Source organism: Streptopelia decaocto, assembly GCF_964273445.1.
Source record: "Streptopelia decaocto genome assembly, chromosome: 1".
In the NCBI taxonomy this organism is placed as follows: domain Eukaryota; kingdom Metazoa; phylum Chordata; class Aves; order Columbiformes; family Columbidae; genus Streptopelia; species Streptopelia decaocto.
This window is the reverse complement of record NC_138663.1, coordinates 138,217,245-138,235,046: the sequence shown is the minus strand read 5'-3', so window position 1 is coordinate 138,235,046 and position 17,802 is coordinate 138,217,245. Positions and strand designations below refer to the sequence as shown.

The 17,802-nt window shown below is 50.6% G+C and overlaps 1 protein-coding gene across 3 annotated transcripts in view; it reads right to left on the bottom strand.

Annotated features, from left to right (window-relative positions):
- Positions 1–826: 826 nt before the first annotated feature.
- Positions 827–17,802, bottom strand: part of LSAMP (limbic system associated membrane protein) — a 1,028,643-nt gene continuing 1,011,667 nt past the window's right edge. For all 3 annotated transcript variants that reach the window (XM_082045856.1, XM_082045857.1, XM_082045855.1), the window contains one exon: positions 827–8,173. In XM_082045856.1, the coding sequence (XP_081901982.1) occupies positions 8,076–8,173 (98 nt within the window). In that variant the 3' untranslated portion in view covers positions 827–8,075. The remainder of the gene's footprint in view (positions 8,174–17,802) is intronic.

Here is a 17,802-nt window from a genome sequence, read left to right as displayed (position 1 = left end):
CTCTCCACTGCTGTGTCCTTCTCTGTTTTTTTGGCCAGAATTTCCTGCCCACTTCCCCACTGGTCTCCTCCATCTTCACCATCATGCCCTGTATTTTGGTGCTCCTCTTTCATGCTCACCTGGGCTGCTCAGCCTCAGTCCATCCCTCCCATCTGCTTCCTCACTCTTCCCTTCCTGAGACTGCAACCCTGATCCCAACCTGTACACGCACACACACGTACACACAAACACGCACAAAACTATGCAACTAAATTAAAAAGAATGTGGTTATTTGCACGAGCCAAAGGCAAGTGCTGACTTTGAGCACTTGGGCTGGGCACTGCAGCTTCATCCACACTGCCCAGCTGCAGACAGCCTCTGCACACCTCTCCTCATGGCAGCCCCAATCCATGCCTCCTTACAGCCTGGCTGCCCCTTTCTCTGCCCAGCACCCCACCCCAGAGTCCAGCCTGTGAGGGGTGACCCAGCACCCTCAGCCCCAGGCCACTTGTCCCTGCCCTGCTTGCAGCTCTGCACCACCTTGCCCTGCCAAGGAAAGTGAAGCAAGGGGCAGCCTGGCCTGCATCCCCTGGGTGGGCTGGGAAGCCATCACTAGACACAATAAGTGAGGAGAGAAGCCAGGGTATGCAAGGAAGGGAGGGGAAATGAAGAACCATTACCTCCTTTTCACGTTTATTTCATTTTTGTATTTTTTTGTATTTTTTTAAGATCACAGAAGAGCAGAGCATTCATACATGTAAAGAAACAGAAACGAGATAACAGAAGTTAAATACATTGAGAAAAGAAAAAATAAAAAGCTTCTTTTATTTTCCATCACTGGGTTTTGTTCATTCGTTGGGTTGATTTGTTTTATTTTTGATTGGTTCTTTTACACACACACTTGCGCTTTTAAAATCTTTTTTCACAGAGCTAGTTCCAAAAAACAAACCAATGGCAAAAAATAAAATGGCCGTTTTCTCGTTTCATTAAAGAGAAGTTCAGCTCATGTCTACAGTGCTGGGGAAAAATATATATAAAGATATAGATATATATATATATTTATATGTATATAACACTGTTAATGAGGAGAGTTCTAACCACCCCACTGTGTAGCAAGAAGAAGGGACTGGCCTTCATTCTCAAGGTCTAGAGGATGAAACTTGGCTCCAGCTGGGAAAGTTGAAAGATTTTTGGGAGGTGATGGTGGCTCTGTGGAGGCAGGTTCCCGCTCTTTGCCCCCTCCTCCCTGTCCTGGCACAGGCGTGTGCTTCCACAGGCACAGGCACAGGTGGGCTTTCTCCTGGTCTCCTCAGGAGGTCACCATGTGGCCATGTGGGCAGACAGAGCCACCGCCAGGAGCAAGTGGAGGAGCCCGTGTCTGGCTGCCTGTGGGATGGAGAGCGTGGGAGAGGGGAGCATCTGTATGGCAGCCATGAGGATGTCTGTGGTGTGTGTGCAGTAGAGGTCACAAGGTGTGCGTGTGTGTGCCTGTGGGTGGCTGAAATGGGGAGCAAGCATCAGAATTTTGGAGAAGGACAGCCCTGCTTGGGAGGTGCTCTCCTCGCTGGCTGGCTCCTAGGTGGTCTTGCTTCTTGTCTCCATCCATGGCTCATATGTTATGTACAGAAACATCCACACACCTGTTCTGAGGGGATGGCTGGAGCCACCATGGTCTCACACGGTGTTGCTCACCAAGGCCCGTTGCAGTGTGGTGTGCACACCCCGGGGAATGGGAGGTGAGTGCCTCATGCACCAGGAGCACAGGCAGGGAAAGGAAGATCCTTCTCTATCTGGGATCAGCCCTTAGTGGATATGATCTCTGCTTCTTCCCCAGCCGTGCTGCCTAAGGAGCCTAGCTATGTATGCAGCCCTGCGACCTCTGCTGCTGTCATGTCCTCCTGGCTTGCAGTGCCCTTTCCTCCTCTGCTGCCTGGGCACGTCTAGAAGGCTTGCAGGGAAGGCTGAGTCACTGTGGCACCAGCTAACCTGAGCCTGCAACAAGTGAGGGACCCTTTGCTTGCCACCTGTCTGGGCTAATTAGCAGAGCTGCTCCTCTTTCCCAAGCCCTGCCTTGGCTGGTCTCCCTGCCTTACACATGCTGCCCCAAGCGACTGAGATCCAGAGGACCATGCCAACATATCCTCACCAAGCTGACTTCTGCTCTCCTGTTATGGTGAGTGAATCAATAAGCAAATACCACATATTGCCCTAATGGGAGCCAACAATCAGGCAAAATCTGGGGGGAGGACGGGGCTGTAGGAGCTGCTTGAACATCGTTCTAGCAAGTTAGAAGAAGGAAAAGAGAAAGAAGTTTTAATGATGTGACACAGCTCTTAGTCAGCAGCAATCATGCAATTAGAAAAAAATATTCTGGACATCCCACTGGAAACGAAGCCACTTGAAGACCAGTGTTGAGAGGCCATGGTCTCCGCAGTGGCTAACCTGGGAGTACTGTGCATGATTGATGGACAGCACTCATCCCTATCCTTTTCCACTGACATCACATCTTGGAAATTACCATCCAGTTTCTCCATCACATCCCTGTCTGATGTTCTGTTCTTTCCATGGAACAGTTTGCTCCCGGCATCCCTAACTCAAGAAGTTTTGTGTACTTGAGTCAGATAAGCAGTAAGATTTTTGCATCACCAAAAGATGGAGAGAGAGAACTGCTCATCCCCCAAGCATCTCTCTGCAGGACTGTCTTGTTCAGCCATCCTCGGTGTCAGTTGCTACATCACATCAAGCACCACGATGATTTGGGCTGCGGGTCAGTGTGACTGAAGGGGAGGAAGCAGAGGTGTGAGAGGGGTTGGCTGTTTCCCTGTGCCCACAGATACCCTCATCAGGGAAAGGCGAAGTGATCAAGCACCGCAGAAAGATTGAGCTGAAACATCAACTGATGGTGGAGCTGTGAAGGGCTCTAAAGTGGCTTCTCCCACTTCCCAGATCCTCTTCCCCAAATGTTCTTGAATCATCACTGTTTGCTCACCCAAATTTCTTCCAGATGTGCAGCTTTCACTCAGCCTGAAGACCATGTGGCTATTGATGGTGACTCTGTCCATGCTGCGAGCTTGGACTTTCAAAATGGGGTTGCTCAAACAGGTGGCCTGGGGGGCATGGTCTGGATGCACCTGGAGCTAAGACGAGCTGGTGGGGCTTGGGTATATTTTTGAGCTAAAGTGAGGCAGGCAGCAGTACACAAGAGATCTGCCCAAGCGGTGAACAGTCAGTGGCGTGAGAAAGGTGTGCAGACAAAGACTAACTCTCAACACAATGCATGTCACCAATGAAATCTTCGTGAATGGCACGTTTACATGCACTTGGTGCTAGCATGGGGCGACACAACTTCACTGGTGAAGAAAGCAGGAAGGGCGGAGGAGGGGAGTGCATCACTGAGCAACATGCCCGCAAGCTGCGGGGCTGCAAACAAACAAAAATGAACACAACTGCCAAGATACAGGTGTCGGCTGGAGCGTCGTCCCACGTCGCCCTTCCCAGCCGTTCAGAGACAAGCATCTGATTCGTTTTCCATCTGACTAGACACACGCTCCAAGCAACGTGCTGCAGTCATGCATGGAGTTCATGTGGCTCGGGGTGGCTGCATTCCCCCTGTCCAGTTCCTTTCAGAAAGACTTGCCTTCACCCCTCCTCTCGGTCATCTGGAAAGGGTTAGAAATCTGCTAGCAAGTATGGGGCCATATATTAAATCTAAGTCTTTGTTCCTCTGCTTGGACATTACCAGACATCTCATGTGACTCTCATAATATTTACAAACCAGTAGAAGAAATACAATTTTTTTTCTTTTTTTCTTTTTTTTTTTTCTTTCACATTTTGTTTCTTTTTATAACATTAAATGTTAAATCTCCATTGATCAAACACAATTACACTGACAAGCTCAAGGAACTGGTGTCCCATTCCAAACTCCCATCTCCCTCAGTCCCCAACCAGCCGAGAGGCAGCAGGAAGCAAGAACACAGCTTTTTGGGAGGGGATGGGGAAGACAGCAACATGAACATGGAGTAGAGGGAAGAAGGAAAAAAAGCACCAGAGAAAAGGGCCTGAGACATGAGAAAACCCTTTGCAACATCTCTGTCAAAGGGCAGAGGGGGGAAAGAGAATGGGGAAAAGCGTTTGACCTTGCCTGTGTTTCCTATGTTCACCTGGGCTCTCCTCTTGACAAATGCTTTGAATGATCCCTGCTGGAGTTCAGGAGAAACAGGGGGATGTTCACAGCATCCCATGACACACGCGGCAGCTCTCAGGATTAGCTTCTTGGAGTAAATCAAGCTCCAGACTATCTGTGACTCTCCCAGCCCTGCTAGGAACAGATATTGCCAGGAGTGGGGCTCCCAGCACTGTTGCAGATAACAGGCATACCTGCTCGTTGTGGATTTTCTCAGACAGCTCTGCAAATAACTGGCTTTAACCCTGTTTCACAGCAGGGTGATGGAGGCACAGATCTGCCCAGATCCTGCAGGCAAGACCAGGTCCCAGTCTCGAGGCTGTGGCTGTTTCCTCTGGCTAACAGGGAGATGGCTTCCAAAAACAAGTGTCCTGTTCTTAGTAATATATTTGCCTTTACCCATAAGCCTCTGTGCCTTGACATCTAAAAAAATATCCCCTCAAAACTCCTTCAAAACCAAAAAAGATGTGAGGCAATGAGGTGCCAGGACTTGTGACCACCGCCACACCACAGGGCTCTGATGTGTGTGAACCTTCTGCCTAGGAGTGACCCCACAGTGACAAAAACACATGTAGAGGACAACAAGCAGGACAGAGCTTACAACAGCAACCAGGTTGACATCAAAGAGAAGCCTCAACCTGAAGAAAATTAGAAACAGCCTGTGACAACAAGTCACTGCAGGCAGCCCACCTTCTCGCAACAAGCCTGTGACAACAAATCCAGCTGTAGGTACAGCCCCGAGACTGAGAACTGCCAGCGATGCGGTGCTTTTGCTCATGCCGGTGTGCTGGAGAGGGGGCAGCTCCCAGCCCCAGCTTCTGGGACCAGCATCAGCTCACGGCTGTACCAGGGGATGAGGAGCCCTGCTGAAGTAGCAAATGTGGAGTTGCTACTAAGACACCAAATGACACCACCCTCCTGAGTGAGAAGTAGGCAGGAGGACTGGGGTGTCCAAATGCTCTGAAGGATACAGGGCATGTTTTTTTGCTGGGGTACAGCACGCCAGTCTCTAAAGGAGATGCACAAGTCCCACCAACAGCCGCCTTGTTTCAGAAGAGGGAAGCTGTTCCTGGATGCCTTGGGTGGATTTCAAGCACCGCTTTCCCAGCTCTCCCCTCTTGCACCAAGGCACAACAAACACCCCCAGGAATGGCTATGGGGCCTGTAGGAGTGGGAGGAGCATAACTTACCACCACCCAAATCCACAGCAGATCTATAGCAAGTCTGCCGTCACCCAAACTTCAGAGTCTCATGTCTCTAATATTTTCCTCACTCACTCTGGCTGCCTGCGAGGAGCCCTTGACTGCTTTGCTTAATTGCCTGCCCGGCGCTGCCCGGAACAGCTGAGCTCAGCAGAGAGGAGGCAGGTGCCCACAGTGCCGCAGCGCAAGGTGAAAGTGCTGCACTGAGCAGCAGGGAGAGGCCTTGGCAGAGCGTGTCCCAGCCCTGTGAAGATGAGGATGGGGTTCACAGACTTTCCTTCCTGGCAAGGGACCACTCGGTGGGTATCTCCTCTCCTGCATGCCACAGGGCTGCAAGCCCAAGTATTTTCCCCCTTGACTTTGAGAGCAAGCAAACATGGCTGCCAAGCGTGCCGCTACTGCACCAGTTCACAGGGCAAAGACAGAAAAGCAAGCTTGCTGGTGCTTGAAAGATCAGTAGTGCTAAGCACCTGTAAAGCACTGTACTGTTGCAGGTTGGTCACTCAACTTGTGTGGGCTAACTCAAGTTCTCCCAGAAAAAAACAAAACAAGTGGCTACCTGATAAACCCTGTGTTTTATCATCTTTGCTGCTGTGGGTGCTGGGGCTTGTGTCTGGCCAGGAAACACAGGAGTCTGGTCCCTACTGCCCCTGCTTCGCAGCCGCTGCAGCATCCCACTGCTGGCTTCCCCCATCCCACTGCTCACTCTGGCTCCTCCAGCAGGCCTGGTGCTGGTGCGGCTATTTCCAGACACCAAATAGCATTTTCTTAATCCTGTTTCTCACAGCCTGTTCTCTCCTTCTCCCTGCTCAGGAGACACTGGAGCATCTCCTGTTGGCACCTCTGCATGTGATTCTGCCACGGGAAGGGTGATAGCAAGTGACAGCCCTCTCCAGCAAGATCAGCACTGTTCATATGAGAAAAGAGAAGAGCAAATGGAATAATGCTGCCTACTTCTTTGCTGCAATACTTGAAGCTCCTTCTTTATGAGCCCAGGATTTTGGACCTGACATTTGTTTTTCTTCTTACATTCACAGGTCCTGGACATTTTCTGACCCAACTTCTTTCAAATGTGGAATTTGCAAAGTGAGCTTTGTAGTAGCAGTGTCATACAATACACACATACACGTGCACACACACACACACACAAACACACTCACTCTTACAGAGCATTTTATAACACGGAGGACAGTAAGAACAACATGACTACCAAAATGGTTAGGAACAACCAGATTGTGGATTTCATGTTGAGGCATCATTCCTACGCAAGCACTATACCTACAGGAATGCCTGCTCCGTGATGTCCAAGGTCTCATCACTCACATCTCACCGGTCCATCCTCCCCTCCCCAGGAAGAGTGACGGCCACACTCTGGACTCCACAGTGCTGCAGGCCAGTCCTGGTTTCTTCTGCTTGTTTGGACAAATGCACATATGTGCACACCCCCATGCATGTGTGCAAGCACTCATGTGTAGCAGAGGCTGCTGTGCTGGTATTTGAAGGCTGACAGCCAGACAAGTTGCAGGTGGAAGAGAAAAAGAAAATGCTAAACAAGGCTGCAGACTGCCTCTTGCAAGCTAGGTGGCCAGGAGTCAAAAGCCAGTGAGGCCACTGAAGAGGAGACACCATGGGAACCTGTGTTGCATCTGCCCCTCTCTCCTCACCCCTCTTCTCTGCTCAAGTGATCTCTCAGCATCTTGTCTCACACTTACAAGCCAGGACATTATCTACAGCAGGATGAGCATATGTACACATGGACTGTTCCTTTTGCATGCTTATAGAGAGAGCAAGAAAAAGAGAGAAAGAGAGAGAAGACGGAGCAAGAGCCACACATACACGCATGCACACACGCACACAGGCATATACGGGAGAAAGACACCTGGTCGACTTGAGGGAGGAGAGGAAGAGGATTAAAATAAAAGTATTTTTTCAGTAGACTTGACACAGCTTTAGTTCAGGCCAGTGAGCATGATGTTGCATGAAGGAGGGGACAGGAACGAAGGTGTTTAGCAAGGGCTGGGTGCACAGGAGCACAGGGTAAAGTGAAGAGAGGAAGGGGTTCTTCACAGGACACCAGTGTGTAGAGAGCTTCAGGTGACTTGCTCTGGTTTGTGGCTTTTTTTTTGTTTGTTTTTTTGTTTTCAAAAGTATGAATTGTCTGAGCATCGGCTCACAAAAATGACCCAGGGCATCCAAAAAAGATAAGTGGCTGTAGACACCGAAGCAAAGACCTCTTTCCACAAAAGAAAGAAAGAGGAGGAAGGAAGGAAGGTGAGGGAATATGGAAAAGAGGAAAGAGGAGAGAAAAGAAAAAGCATCTGTTTGATTAGCTTTGCAGGTTTTGTTGGATTGTTTATGTTGCACCATCCTCTGGTGACACGATCCTTGCTGGTCCCCATTTTCTCCCTCACTTCATGTTGCCTCCTAGACGGTTGGTGACTTGACAGCCGGCTTGTAAGATTTTGGATTAAATGTTGCTGATTCTTCTTTGCTGTAATTTTTCCTCTCCCCCCTCTTCTCTCCTGAACACACAAAAGTTGTGAAAGAAACAGTCCTCTATCTCTCTCCCCCCGCCCCTTTTTTCTCTCTCCCCTCTCTTCGCTCTGTCTCCTGTATAATGCGTTTTGTTTTGTGTGGTGTTGTTGTCGTGTCGGGTTTCTTTTTTAATTATTAATTATTATTATTATTATTATTTTTAATTCTGATTTGTATTAACATTTGCTGAGTAGGCAGAGCAGGGACGCTGCCAGCAGCCACAGTGGGACGGCCAAACTCATGGAGCCGTTGTCTACTCTCCCTGTGCCGGGTCCTGCAGAGTGCGAGAAGGGAGACAAAAGAGGACAAGATTACACACGGATGAGAGGACAAGATTGCACACAGCTGGGTGAGATGGGGGTAACAGAGGAACACGACGCTTTTCCCCTGGGCTGCTCCTGCAGCAGGGCGCCAGGGCTGCACAGGCTGCTCACTTTCCCACTCAGGTGAGCCTCCATCTAGGCCAGCTGCAGCCTCCTGCCCCCAGCTCCTCAGCATCCTCCCCTCCTGCCCAACCTTCTGATGGCGTGCGCCTCTCCATGGGCAACACCCAGGCTGGAGAAACAGGCCCTGGAGCAAGCAGGAAGGCTCAACCCCAGCTGCTGACCACATCCCATCCCTCACTCTGCCTCTGGCTGGGAGCCGCTGGCCACTTGGCATCGGGGCACGGCTCACACCTCCGCGTGGCGCAGCCCCAGCCACCAGCCCCGCACCTCCCGGCTCCACTGCCAGGCGGTGGCCCTGGACTCCAGGGCTCGTTGTAATTCAGTGCAGTGGCCAGTGCCTGTCTGCAGCCAGACACCGGCTCTGCGGGGGCTGATTCATCACAGCAGTCTGATCAATAAAACATGGACCCAACCAGCGGACGCCTCCCCTCCCAGGGGCTGCGCCGCAATTATTTATTTCTTAATTGGGGCAGAGGAAGGCTTCGCTGTTGCGTTTATGGCCCTGTGGCATGACACCTATGCGGCAAGGGCGCGGCGTGTGCTGGGGAGGTTAATTTTTCATAAGGGTGGGAAATGGACTTGCATGTGTGTGTGCACGCATGCACAGGGGTCTGTCAGAGGGGGCAGGGAGGAGCGCTCTGCTGCAGCAACAAATAACGCAGCTTCGCTCCAGGAATATTAAGCGCTAACACTCCTGACATCTTCTCATTCATCCCCTCATTTATGGGTCCCCTTTTTTGGACGGCTTTAAAGGCAGAAGTGCTGTTTTAAATTCACCCTGCAATACTAAGCCTTGGCAACCTTTTCTTTACAGTGGGGCAGGGAGGTGTACATGGTTGTGGTGTCATTAATTCATGCTGTATCTATAAGGATGCATATAATATATATTATTATATGTATATGTACACATAGGTGTATGCATATATGTACATTTATATGTACACATGCATGAACAGATGTATGTACACATACATCTATATGCATATGTATGTCTACATATATAAAAGTGTGTATGTATATGCAGTGCTTTACACACAAGGGGTGCAGGAAGATGCCGAAGCGTGGAGAAGAAGATGAGTCTGTGTGTTGGGACTGATCCTGCTGTGGAAGAACAAAGATGTGCTTACCACCAAGAAGAGCTATTTCTAATGACAGGGGAGAGCCAAATAAAGCAGCCCCCTGCCCAGGAGAACCCTATGGGACTGAAGTGCAGTAGTGCTCTCTCACAACCTGCAGAGTTTACTGGGCAAAAAGCCCCTCTCTGCAGGGTGCATGGGTGCCACAAGCTTGCTCAGCAGCACAGTTGCTGTTAAAACTCCAGCTGGTGGCTAAGAGGCAGCAAATCCAAGAAGGATGTCCCCAGAGCCCCTGAAATTCCGTAGCACTTTCATTTGTGTGATTTCTTCCTAATGTAGCCCATCATTTACTAGATCAGCTGTTTGTGCCCCAATGCTGTTCTTTCATTATTAGATAAGTATGTCCTGAATTGTGTAGAAAATTTATATTCCATCTATGGCTTCTCTTTTTTTTTTTTTTTTTCTGTTATTCCCTGCTCATCTTTTGTGGCTTCTCACACAAATCCTACAGTACCGTTTTTTCACTTATTTTTTTGGCGACAGGAACTTATTTCCCTCTCTGAGCTCAGGAACAAATTCAAGTTCAGCTGCTACACTTAGCTGACCTATGTGTCAGAGAAAGCATTTTTGATGGTCAAATGATTTTGGGAAGGATGTTTGGGACCATTTGCATCTCATTTTGGTGGTGAAGAAGTCCCAGAACATGACTCCTCTGGCCCAACAAACAATCAAGAACACACCAAGCAGGGTGTGTTGCCCACAAAAAGTTTTCACCATCACATTTTTACTATTTGTCTAAATTATAATACTAACACATGGATGGACTTGTGTGTAACACATACATATGTGGTTTTTGTGCTTGGGGAGTGGTGTGGGATAGGAGTATGGTATGGTATGGTATGGTATGGTATGGTATGGTATGGTATGGTATGGTATGGTATGGTATGGTATGGTATGGTATGGTATGGTATGGTATGGTATGGTATGGTATGGTACGGTAAGAGATGAGCTTCTGCAATAACTAGGTATAAGAGAGGACACACAAGGCACAGTGTGATGAAGGACTTGGGAGAGGGTCACAGAGCTTTCTGCTCTGCTTGAGCTTGTGTGAGTAAGCTTGAGGGTATCTGACAAGCCAAGACTCCCATCTCCACAGCTGAAAAGTTATGTGAGTTATATGTCCTCGTGTTTCCCTGCTAAGCTCCCTGCATGTGCCAGTGAGGTGGTGGGGCTGGCCACAGAAGCCTTTCCATGTGCAGTCCTGACTGTCTTGTGCACAACAGCTCATGCAAATGCCAGCAGTTGTTTGTATCAACGGGCTGTGTGCAGCTGTGTGGGTGCCGGGCAGCGTGTGCAGCGTGTCAAACTGACTGGGAGCCCTGGGACCTGGTGTGGCTCAAAGCTGCCGCAAGCCCCTGCACATAACCCTCTGGGTCTTTCAGCAGAATCAAAAGAGTGAAAATGTTAGCAGAAAATAAAACATTCATCTTTGAGTGAGATTTTGTGCAAGAAATAGTACCTGTTTTCAACTCACTCTATACTTTCAGTCTTCTTCCCTAGCCACACCTCGAAACAGCCATGCTGTGGCCTGGCTGGCTGTGACAGCATGTGTTTGTATGATGTGTGTGTGCGTGTATGTGCTGCTGTGCACTGTGTGCGCCAATGATGCGGGAGCTGAGGCACCCACACACCACAGGGTTAATGTCTATGCTGGAGGGAGTGCACCAGCGCCCTGCAGCAGCACGTTTTTCATGTGCGTGCTGCCCAACACCCACATGTGCACATGCACAACCTCGCCACACACCTGCACATTCACCATTCCACCCATGCACACCTGCAAGCACACCCACCTAGCCGCACAGGTGCATGCATCCACATAGAACCATAGAATCATTTTGGTTGGAAAAGACCTTTAAGATCAGAGAGTCCTGGAAAAAGCTCCCCAGGGACATAGTTATGGCCCCAAGCCTGACAGTATTAAAGAGGAGACTGGACAATGCTCTCAGACACATGGTGTGAACTGTGAGGTTGTCATAGGCAGTGACAGGAGCTGGACTCAATGATCCCTGTGGGTCCCTTCCAACTCAGGACATTCTACAATTCTGCAAATCATTACCCTAATGCTGCCAAGTCCACCTCTAAACCACATCCCTAAGAACCTCATCCACACGTCTTTTAAACACCTCTAGGGATGGTGACTCAAACACTTCCCTGGGGAGCCTGTTCCAATGCCCGACAACCCTTTCTGTTAAGAAGTTTTTCTCAATATCAAATCTGAACCTTCCCTGGTGCAACTTGAGGCCATTTCCTCTCATTCTATCACTTGTTACTTGGCAGAAAAGAACAACACCCTCCATGCTACAACCTCCTTTCAGGTAGTTGTAGACAGCAACAAGGTCTCCCCTCAGCCTCCTTTTCTCCAGGCTAAACAGCCCCAGCTGCTTCTCATAATATTTGTGCTCCAGACCCTTCATATGTACCTGCCCAAGTGGGTACCGACGTCCACACCCACCCCCCGAGCAAACAGTGCACACACACACACCCCCACACACACACCCCCACACACACCCCGCACACATGCAAACAACCCCCTTGCCCCCCACCCCTCGGACAGCCCCCCCATGACACGGACACGCAGGTACATCCCCCCGGCAGGCACCGGCACCCCCGCCCCCCGCTCCAGCAGCGACCACGCCGCGGACTCCGCCGCCCCCTGGCGGCCGCACCGCCGCCCCGCGGAGCCGCCCGGTACCGGCCGCGCCTCCCGCCGCCGCCACGGGAGGGAGCATCCCCGGGAGCCCCAGCAAATCCCGGCGCGACCCGGCTGCACTCCCCTGCCCCGCTTGCCCTGGGCACGGACTCCGGTTACCGCGCCTGGTCCCTCTGCTCAGCGCTCCGACACCGCCGCGCTGAGCAAAGTGCACGCTCGCTGATGCTAAAAGCGAAGCAGCGACCTTTTTAGCGGCCATAAGGGGCCTTGGTGAACAAGTGGCACTTTCTCTGGAGTCTCCCACCTATGTGACCTTGAGCCTGTGCTCGGGGAGTTCTCTCTGCAATCTAAACTCCCAGGCTAATAATTCCTCTGCAGTTTGGCATCGCTGTGAAGTTCACGACCACGCAATAGCTTTGTAGGGGTTTTTCTTCCAGCGCGGCCAGCGAAGGAAATTGGCTTTCTGATGATGATGAGTCAATATGAATATCTGGAAGCGTTTCCCAAATAAACCCTTAAGGGACTCCAGACCCCAAGCGGCTGACCGAGTCAGATTGCATTAATCAAATCAGACTGAAACTTGGCAAGGGCAAAACAAATGCACTTTCCTTCCTTTCTCCAAATAGTGAGACATTTAGATATCCAGTGCAGTTGCAGGTGGATCCTTGCCACGGTGATTAACTATGCAACAGCCTCATGGGACACTGCGCCCCACGTTTCTCAGTCTTCGTCTGTGACATGCACTCAGCCTGAATAGTCTGCATTGGTGTCACGGCACAAGGTAGGCTTGGCTGAGATTTAGAGACCTGCAGCTCACTCAGGGCTGAAGGGAATCAGGTACAGCCCCCATCCCACCCCGCTTCCCAAGGCAGGGTAACCCTAGCTGTGTCCTTAAATGTAACCATGAGAAAACCAGAGCCATGCCACCATGACCTCACTGCTCCTGCCCACCTGCGTGTAGTGCCTTGCGCACCAGTCTCACACACAGAGGCTCCAGGGGTCTTTTCCTGACACTTCTGGGACAACTTCCATACTTCCGAGTGGGGATGCAGAAGGGGCAGTGAGGTGCTCCAGTGTGGGACTTCAGTGATTTCACCCAGTGTCTGACCCTCCTGCAGGCAAACTCTTCCACATAGCATGAAGTGGAAGAGTTGCTGCACACTCCCGTCTGCAGTTTGCTGCTTTGTCCGTGCTGCGAGAGCTTTGCCAGCATTCTATGCAGAGCCAGTGGCACCCGCTGCTACTAAGGCTGCTTGACCTTTCCCATTATAAGGTCCTGTTTGCATAGCACTTTACAAGCATCAATGGGGCAGGTGGGATGATCCCATGCTGGGTGTTTGCCTTGGGCTGATTTTATTTTAAGTGGAAGAGCAACAGCCAAAATAATTGTGCTGTGTCCAAGACCAAGTCTTGAGAAGGAAAAAGAAGTCTATTTTAATTGTAAAGAAAGAAAACAAGTGACTGTCCCTCAGAACATTTTTCTGCTCAGATGCTTTGGCTCAGAGCCTTGCAACGGTGCAGGTCTTCCAGAAAAAGGTAAATAGCTACACAAAACTATCTCACTTCAACACCCATGGGGAAGAGGTCCCCACAGACTTCACACATCTTGAATGACTTTGCTGGGACCACCTCCGTGGGTCAGCGTTTTGGCCTTTCACAGGTTTTACTCCCCCACCCCCCCATACCACTAGTGCAGCACAGCTGGGCTTGCTACACCTGCTCCTCCTCAGAGGACTGCAAGCTACATTAGCCCATGTTTCGCTGTGGAGGACATGGGTATATGTGCTAGTTTGCACTGTATAGCTGTAAAGCCCTTTTTTTTGCATGTGTGTGTGATGGCTCATGAAGTACTCCTACTTCTTTGAAGGGCGTAGGCAAAGACAGAGTAAGAAAGGTCGTGAGGCTTGGGTGAGATGGTGGAGAAAGAGAGGAAAAGCAGGGTGCTATGTTCACAGCAAACCACGGTACGATTGCAAAGCCAAGAACTGCGCTCTTCCCCAAAAACAGTCTGCATCCAAAAGGAGCGTATCACAAAACCAACTGTACTGGGTCAGTTGAAGGAAGGGTCTTGTCTAACCTGCAGTCCTGTCCCCTGTGGGTACTGAGTGTGGGCCAGCTGGGAGCACATGGCCAGGCTGGTGCCATATCAGTCTGATTCAGGTGCTTCGGAGTCATCCTGATCCAGCAGAAGCTGCACTCCTTGACAGACTCTTTTTTTTTTTTTCTTACAGGGACTTGCCCAGTCACTTCAGGATTGCCGGAAGACTTCCATATCCACAACCTCCCCAAACTTCTAAGGAGCACAGTAGCAGTCAGCTGCCAGCAGTGATATTAAAGCTACACATCAGATTTGGGTGTGGTGTTCTGCTGTGACTTTAGGACTCTGGCATTAACAGGAAGCCTGGAACGCTGCCCTTTACTAATTGCTACCTGAACTGGCTGGATTAAAACTGTCTCAAGTCACTCCTTGCTCTGCAGTCTCCTCTGCTGACTACACAGGAGAGTCAGGCTAAGGAAACTGCTCAGTGTGGGAAGAATTAGCTGGGATGTGTTCAGATCTCCCTATGAAAGATAGAGATGAGCTTTTTTCAAGGAAACTGTTAAGAAAGAAGCTACCCAGTGTCAAGACATTGGTGGCCACCGAATGCTCAAGTCCTGAATCGCAGACCTGCAAGTCTCCCCACCAAACCTGGGCACAGTTACTACTGAGCCCTCAGTGGATGCTACCCAGGTGGCTGAAGAGAGCACAATTTGGTTGTAAGAGGACTTGGTATGATGTCCTACCAAGGCCTAAAGCCACTGAGACTCCAGTGGTGCATCCTCCATGGCACAAGCTCAGCCTCCAGAGACAAAGGTAGCTGCAGACTTCTGAGGGGAGCAGACTTCTGAGGTCTGACCTTTGTGGGATGAATAAAAGGGCTCTTTTTCTCCCTGCCTTCAAGCCTTGAATTTATAGTGCTACGAGGCACTGCAACTCAAACTTGGCAGCAGTGGCCAAGGTCAGAAAGCTGTTTGGTAGGCTTGTACACGCCCTGCCTCACGGCTGGCATTGGCCCCTCAAAGCCCATAGTGCCCATTTGGGGTTGGTTGCTGCATGAAGAGGTGATAAATATGGGAGGAAGATTGTATCAGGTCAGAGGCACAGGAAAAGGCCACTGTGGTGAGGTGTTTAAGAAGGGGATAATACGGACTGAGGCGATATGAGGAGCCTGACGCTTGTACCAATGCAGGGCTACAGTACAGGAAACGATACCAGGGAAGGTCTTCAACTGAAACGGCAATATGGGCATGCTGGGCTCAGGACACTGAAGAGGACGAGAGGAATAGGTGTAAGCCAGGGTAAGGAATGTGGAAATGTAGGAGCTGATGTGAGCATGCTGGTTGGATACGTAACAAGAACAGGTCCTGAGAGAAGGGGAGATGAAGAGAAGAAACTAAACCCAGATCAGGCATAGGGAAGCAGGCATGGAAGGACAGAAGCCGGTACAGGGGAATGATGGTGTTTATGGGAAAAGGGAGTTAGTACCAGAAATGCAAAGGCAAGGAGTCAGTACCAGCCTCGGTTGGGTCAAACATACGGGAGAAAAAGTGCGGATTCCTACAGAGCTGCTTAGGCATGGATGTGGTGTCAGGTGAAGCTCAAATGCCAACAAACAGGTATGCAAGAGGCACAAGCAGTACATGAAGGGATGCTGCAAGCACGGTGGCATGTGGGCGTACAACACTCGCTCTCCAGGGTGCCCTGCGCAAACTCCCTGGTTGGCACATTCCCCCCGGGTAGGCTCCGCTTTGCATCCCTGCTGCCCGCCGGGCCGTTCGCTGCCCTTCCGTCCGGCCGTGCTTGGCCACAAACCTGCGGCAGGAGCCGCAGCGCAGGCGTGCGGAGCCGGGGGAGCCGCCGCTGCCGCCAAATCGCGTCGTCCCCGCGAGGTGGCAGCCGAAGGCCAAGAAAAAAATCCCAACTACAGTGGGTTGAGCCAGCCTGGCTCTGAAACCCTCAGCAAAGCCTCCGGGCCGGGCACAGCACTGCGTGGCAGCGACACGCAGGGTTAGTGGCTGCACACACCTGCGGGAATCACACAATGTTAGGGATTGGAAGGGACCTCGAGAGATCATCTAGTCCAAACGCCCCATCAGAGCAGGAACACCCAGATGAGGTTACACAGGAATGTGTCCAGGCAGGTTTTGAATATCTCCAGAGAAGGAGACTCCACAACCTCCCTGGGCAGCCTGTTCCAGTGCTCCGTCGCCATCACTGTGAAGAAGTTTATTCTCATATTTAAGTGGAACCTCTTGTGTTTCAGTTTGAACCCACTGCCCCTTGTCCTATCATTGGTTGTCACCAAGAAGAGCCTGGCTCCATCCTCCTGACACTCACCCTTTATATATTTATAAACATTAATAACGTCACCCCTCAGTCTCCTCCACGCTAAAGAGACCCAGCTCTCTCAGCCTTTCCTCATAAGGGAGATGCTCCACTCCCTTAATCATCTTTGTTGCCCTGCGATGGACTCTCTCCAGCGGTTCCCTGTCCTTCTTGAACTGAGGGGCCCAGAACTGGACAGAATATTCCAGATGCAGTCTCACCAAGGCAGAGTAGAGGGGAAGGAGAACCTCTCTGGACCTACTAACCACCCCACTTCTAATACACCCCAGGATGCCATTGGCCTTCCTGGCCACAAGGGCACAGTCCTGGCTTATGGTCATCCTGTTGTCCACCAGGAACCATACCTTTCCCCTACACTGCTCTCTAACAGGTCGTTTCCCACCCTGGGATCCTGCACAGCAAAGCCCCCACAGCGCCACACTAAGGAAAGGGTGCCAGCTCTGCATGCTCTGAGCCACTTTTGCCTGAGGCAGCCCAATGTGGCCACGTTTTCGTGTCGGTCTGCATCTCTCCATGACCACTATGCAGCAGTATCCTGGGTAAAACTGCTGGGGAGGGTGGGGAGTGGGGCAGATCTGATCTGATCTTCTGGTTTGTCATCCCCACCAAAAGCAAGATACCTACCCACTACAGCAGCAAAAAGCAGAGGTTGCAGGGAGTGGTGGTGATGTTTCTAGCCCATTCTTACTTCCTCCAGAATGTTATTCTCCATTCTCTCCCCTCACTCCCTCCAGCTCCCATTTGCAACACTGACAGCACCCCTGAAGGGGCCTGTAAAAGAGTGGGATAGAGGCCGTGCCACGCCACGTAATCCTTGCTGAACATACAAACTAGGTCAGACTTTCAAGCAAATCCACAAGTCCTCTTGGTTGCCCAGAGGCATGTCTCCAAATGCTGTGAGCAACATAATCACCACCAGCAGAAATCAAACCTATGCCTTTCAAGATTCCTAAAACAGACCTTTAAAAAGGGTCATTTGAGATACAAGCAGAAAGCAGATGTGTTACTGGTCCACACCCAGAGGGAAAAAAATCATCCACCCATCAATACATTTCACACCCACATTTGCCAGTCTACAGTATTCTCCTGCATCCTGGGTCCCATCATCTGAGTAAACCAAAAGAGACAGCGAGTGTCAGTTTTTCTCTTCTTTACATTAACAGGACTCCAGGGTTTGACAGATCTGCAGTGCTGATGAAGAAGAGCCCACAGAGAAGTTTCAAAGGGTAGCAGAGGGCTACAGGGTCCTTATTTGCTTGGGGAATCTGCCCTTGGGATTCTGTC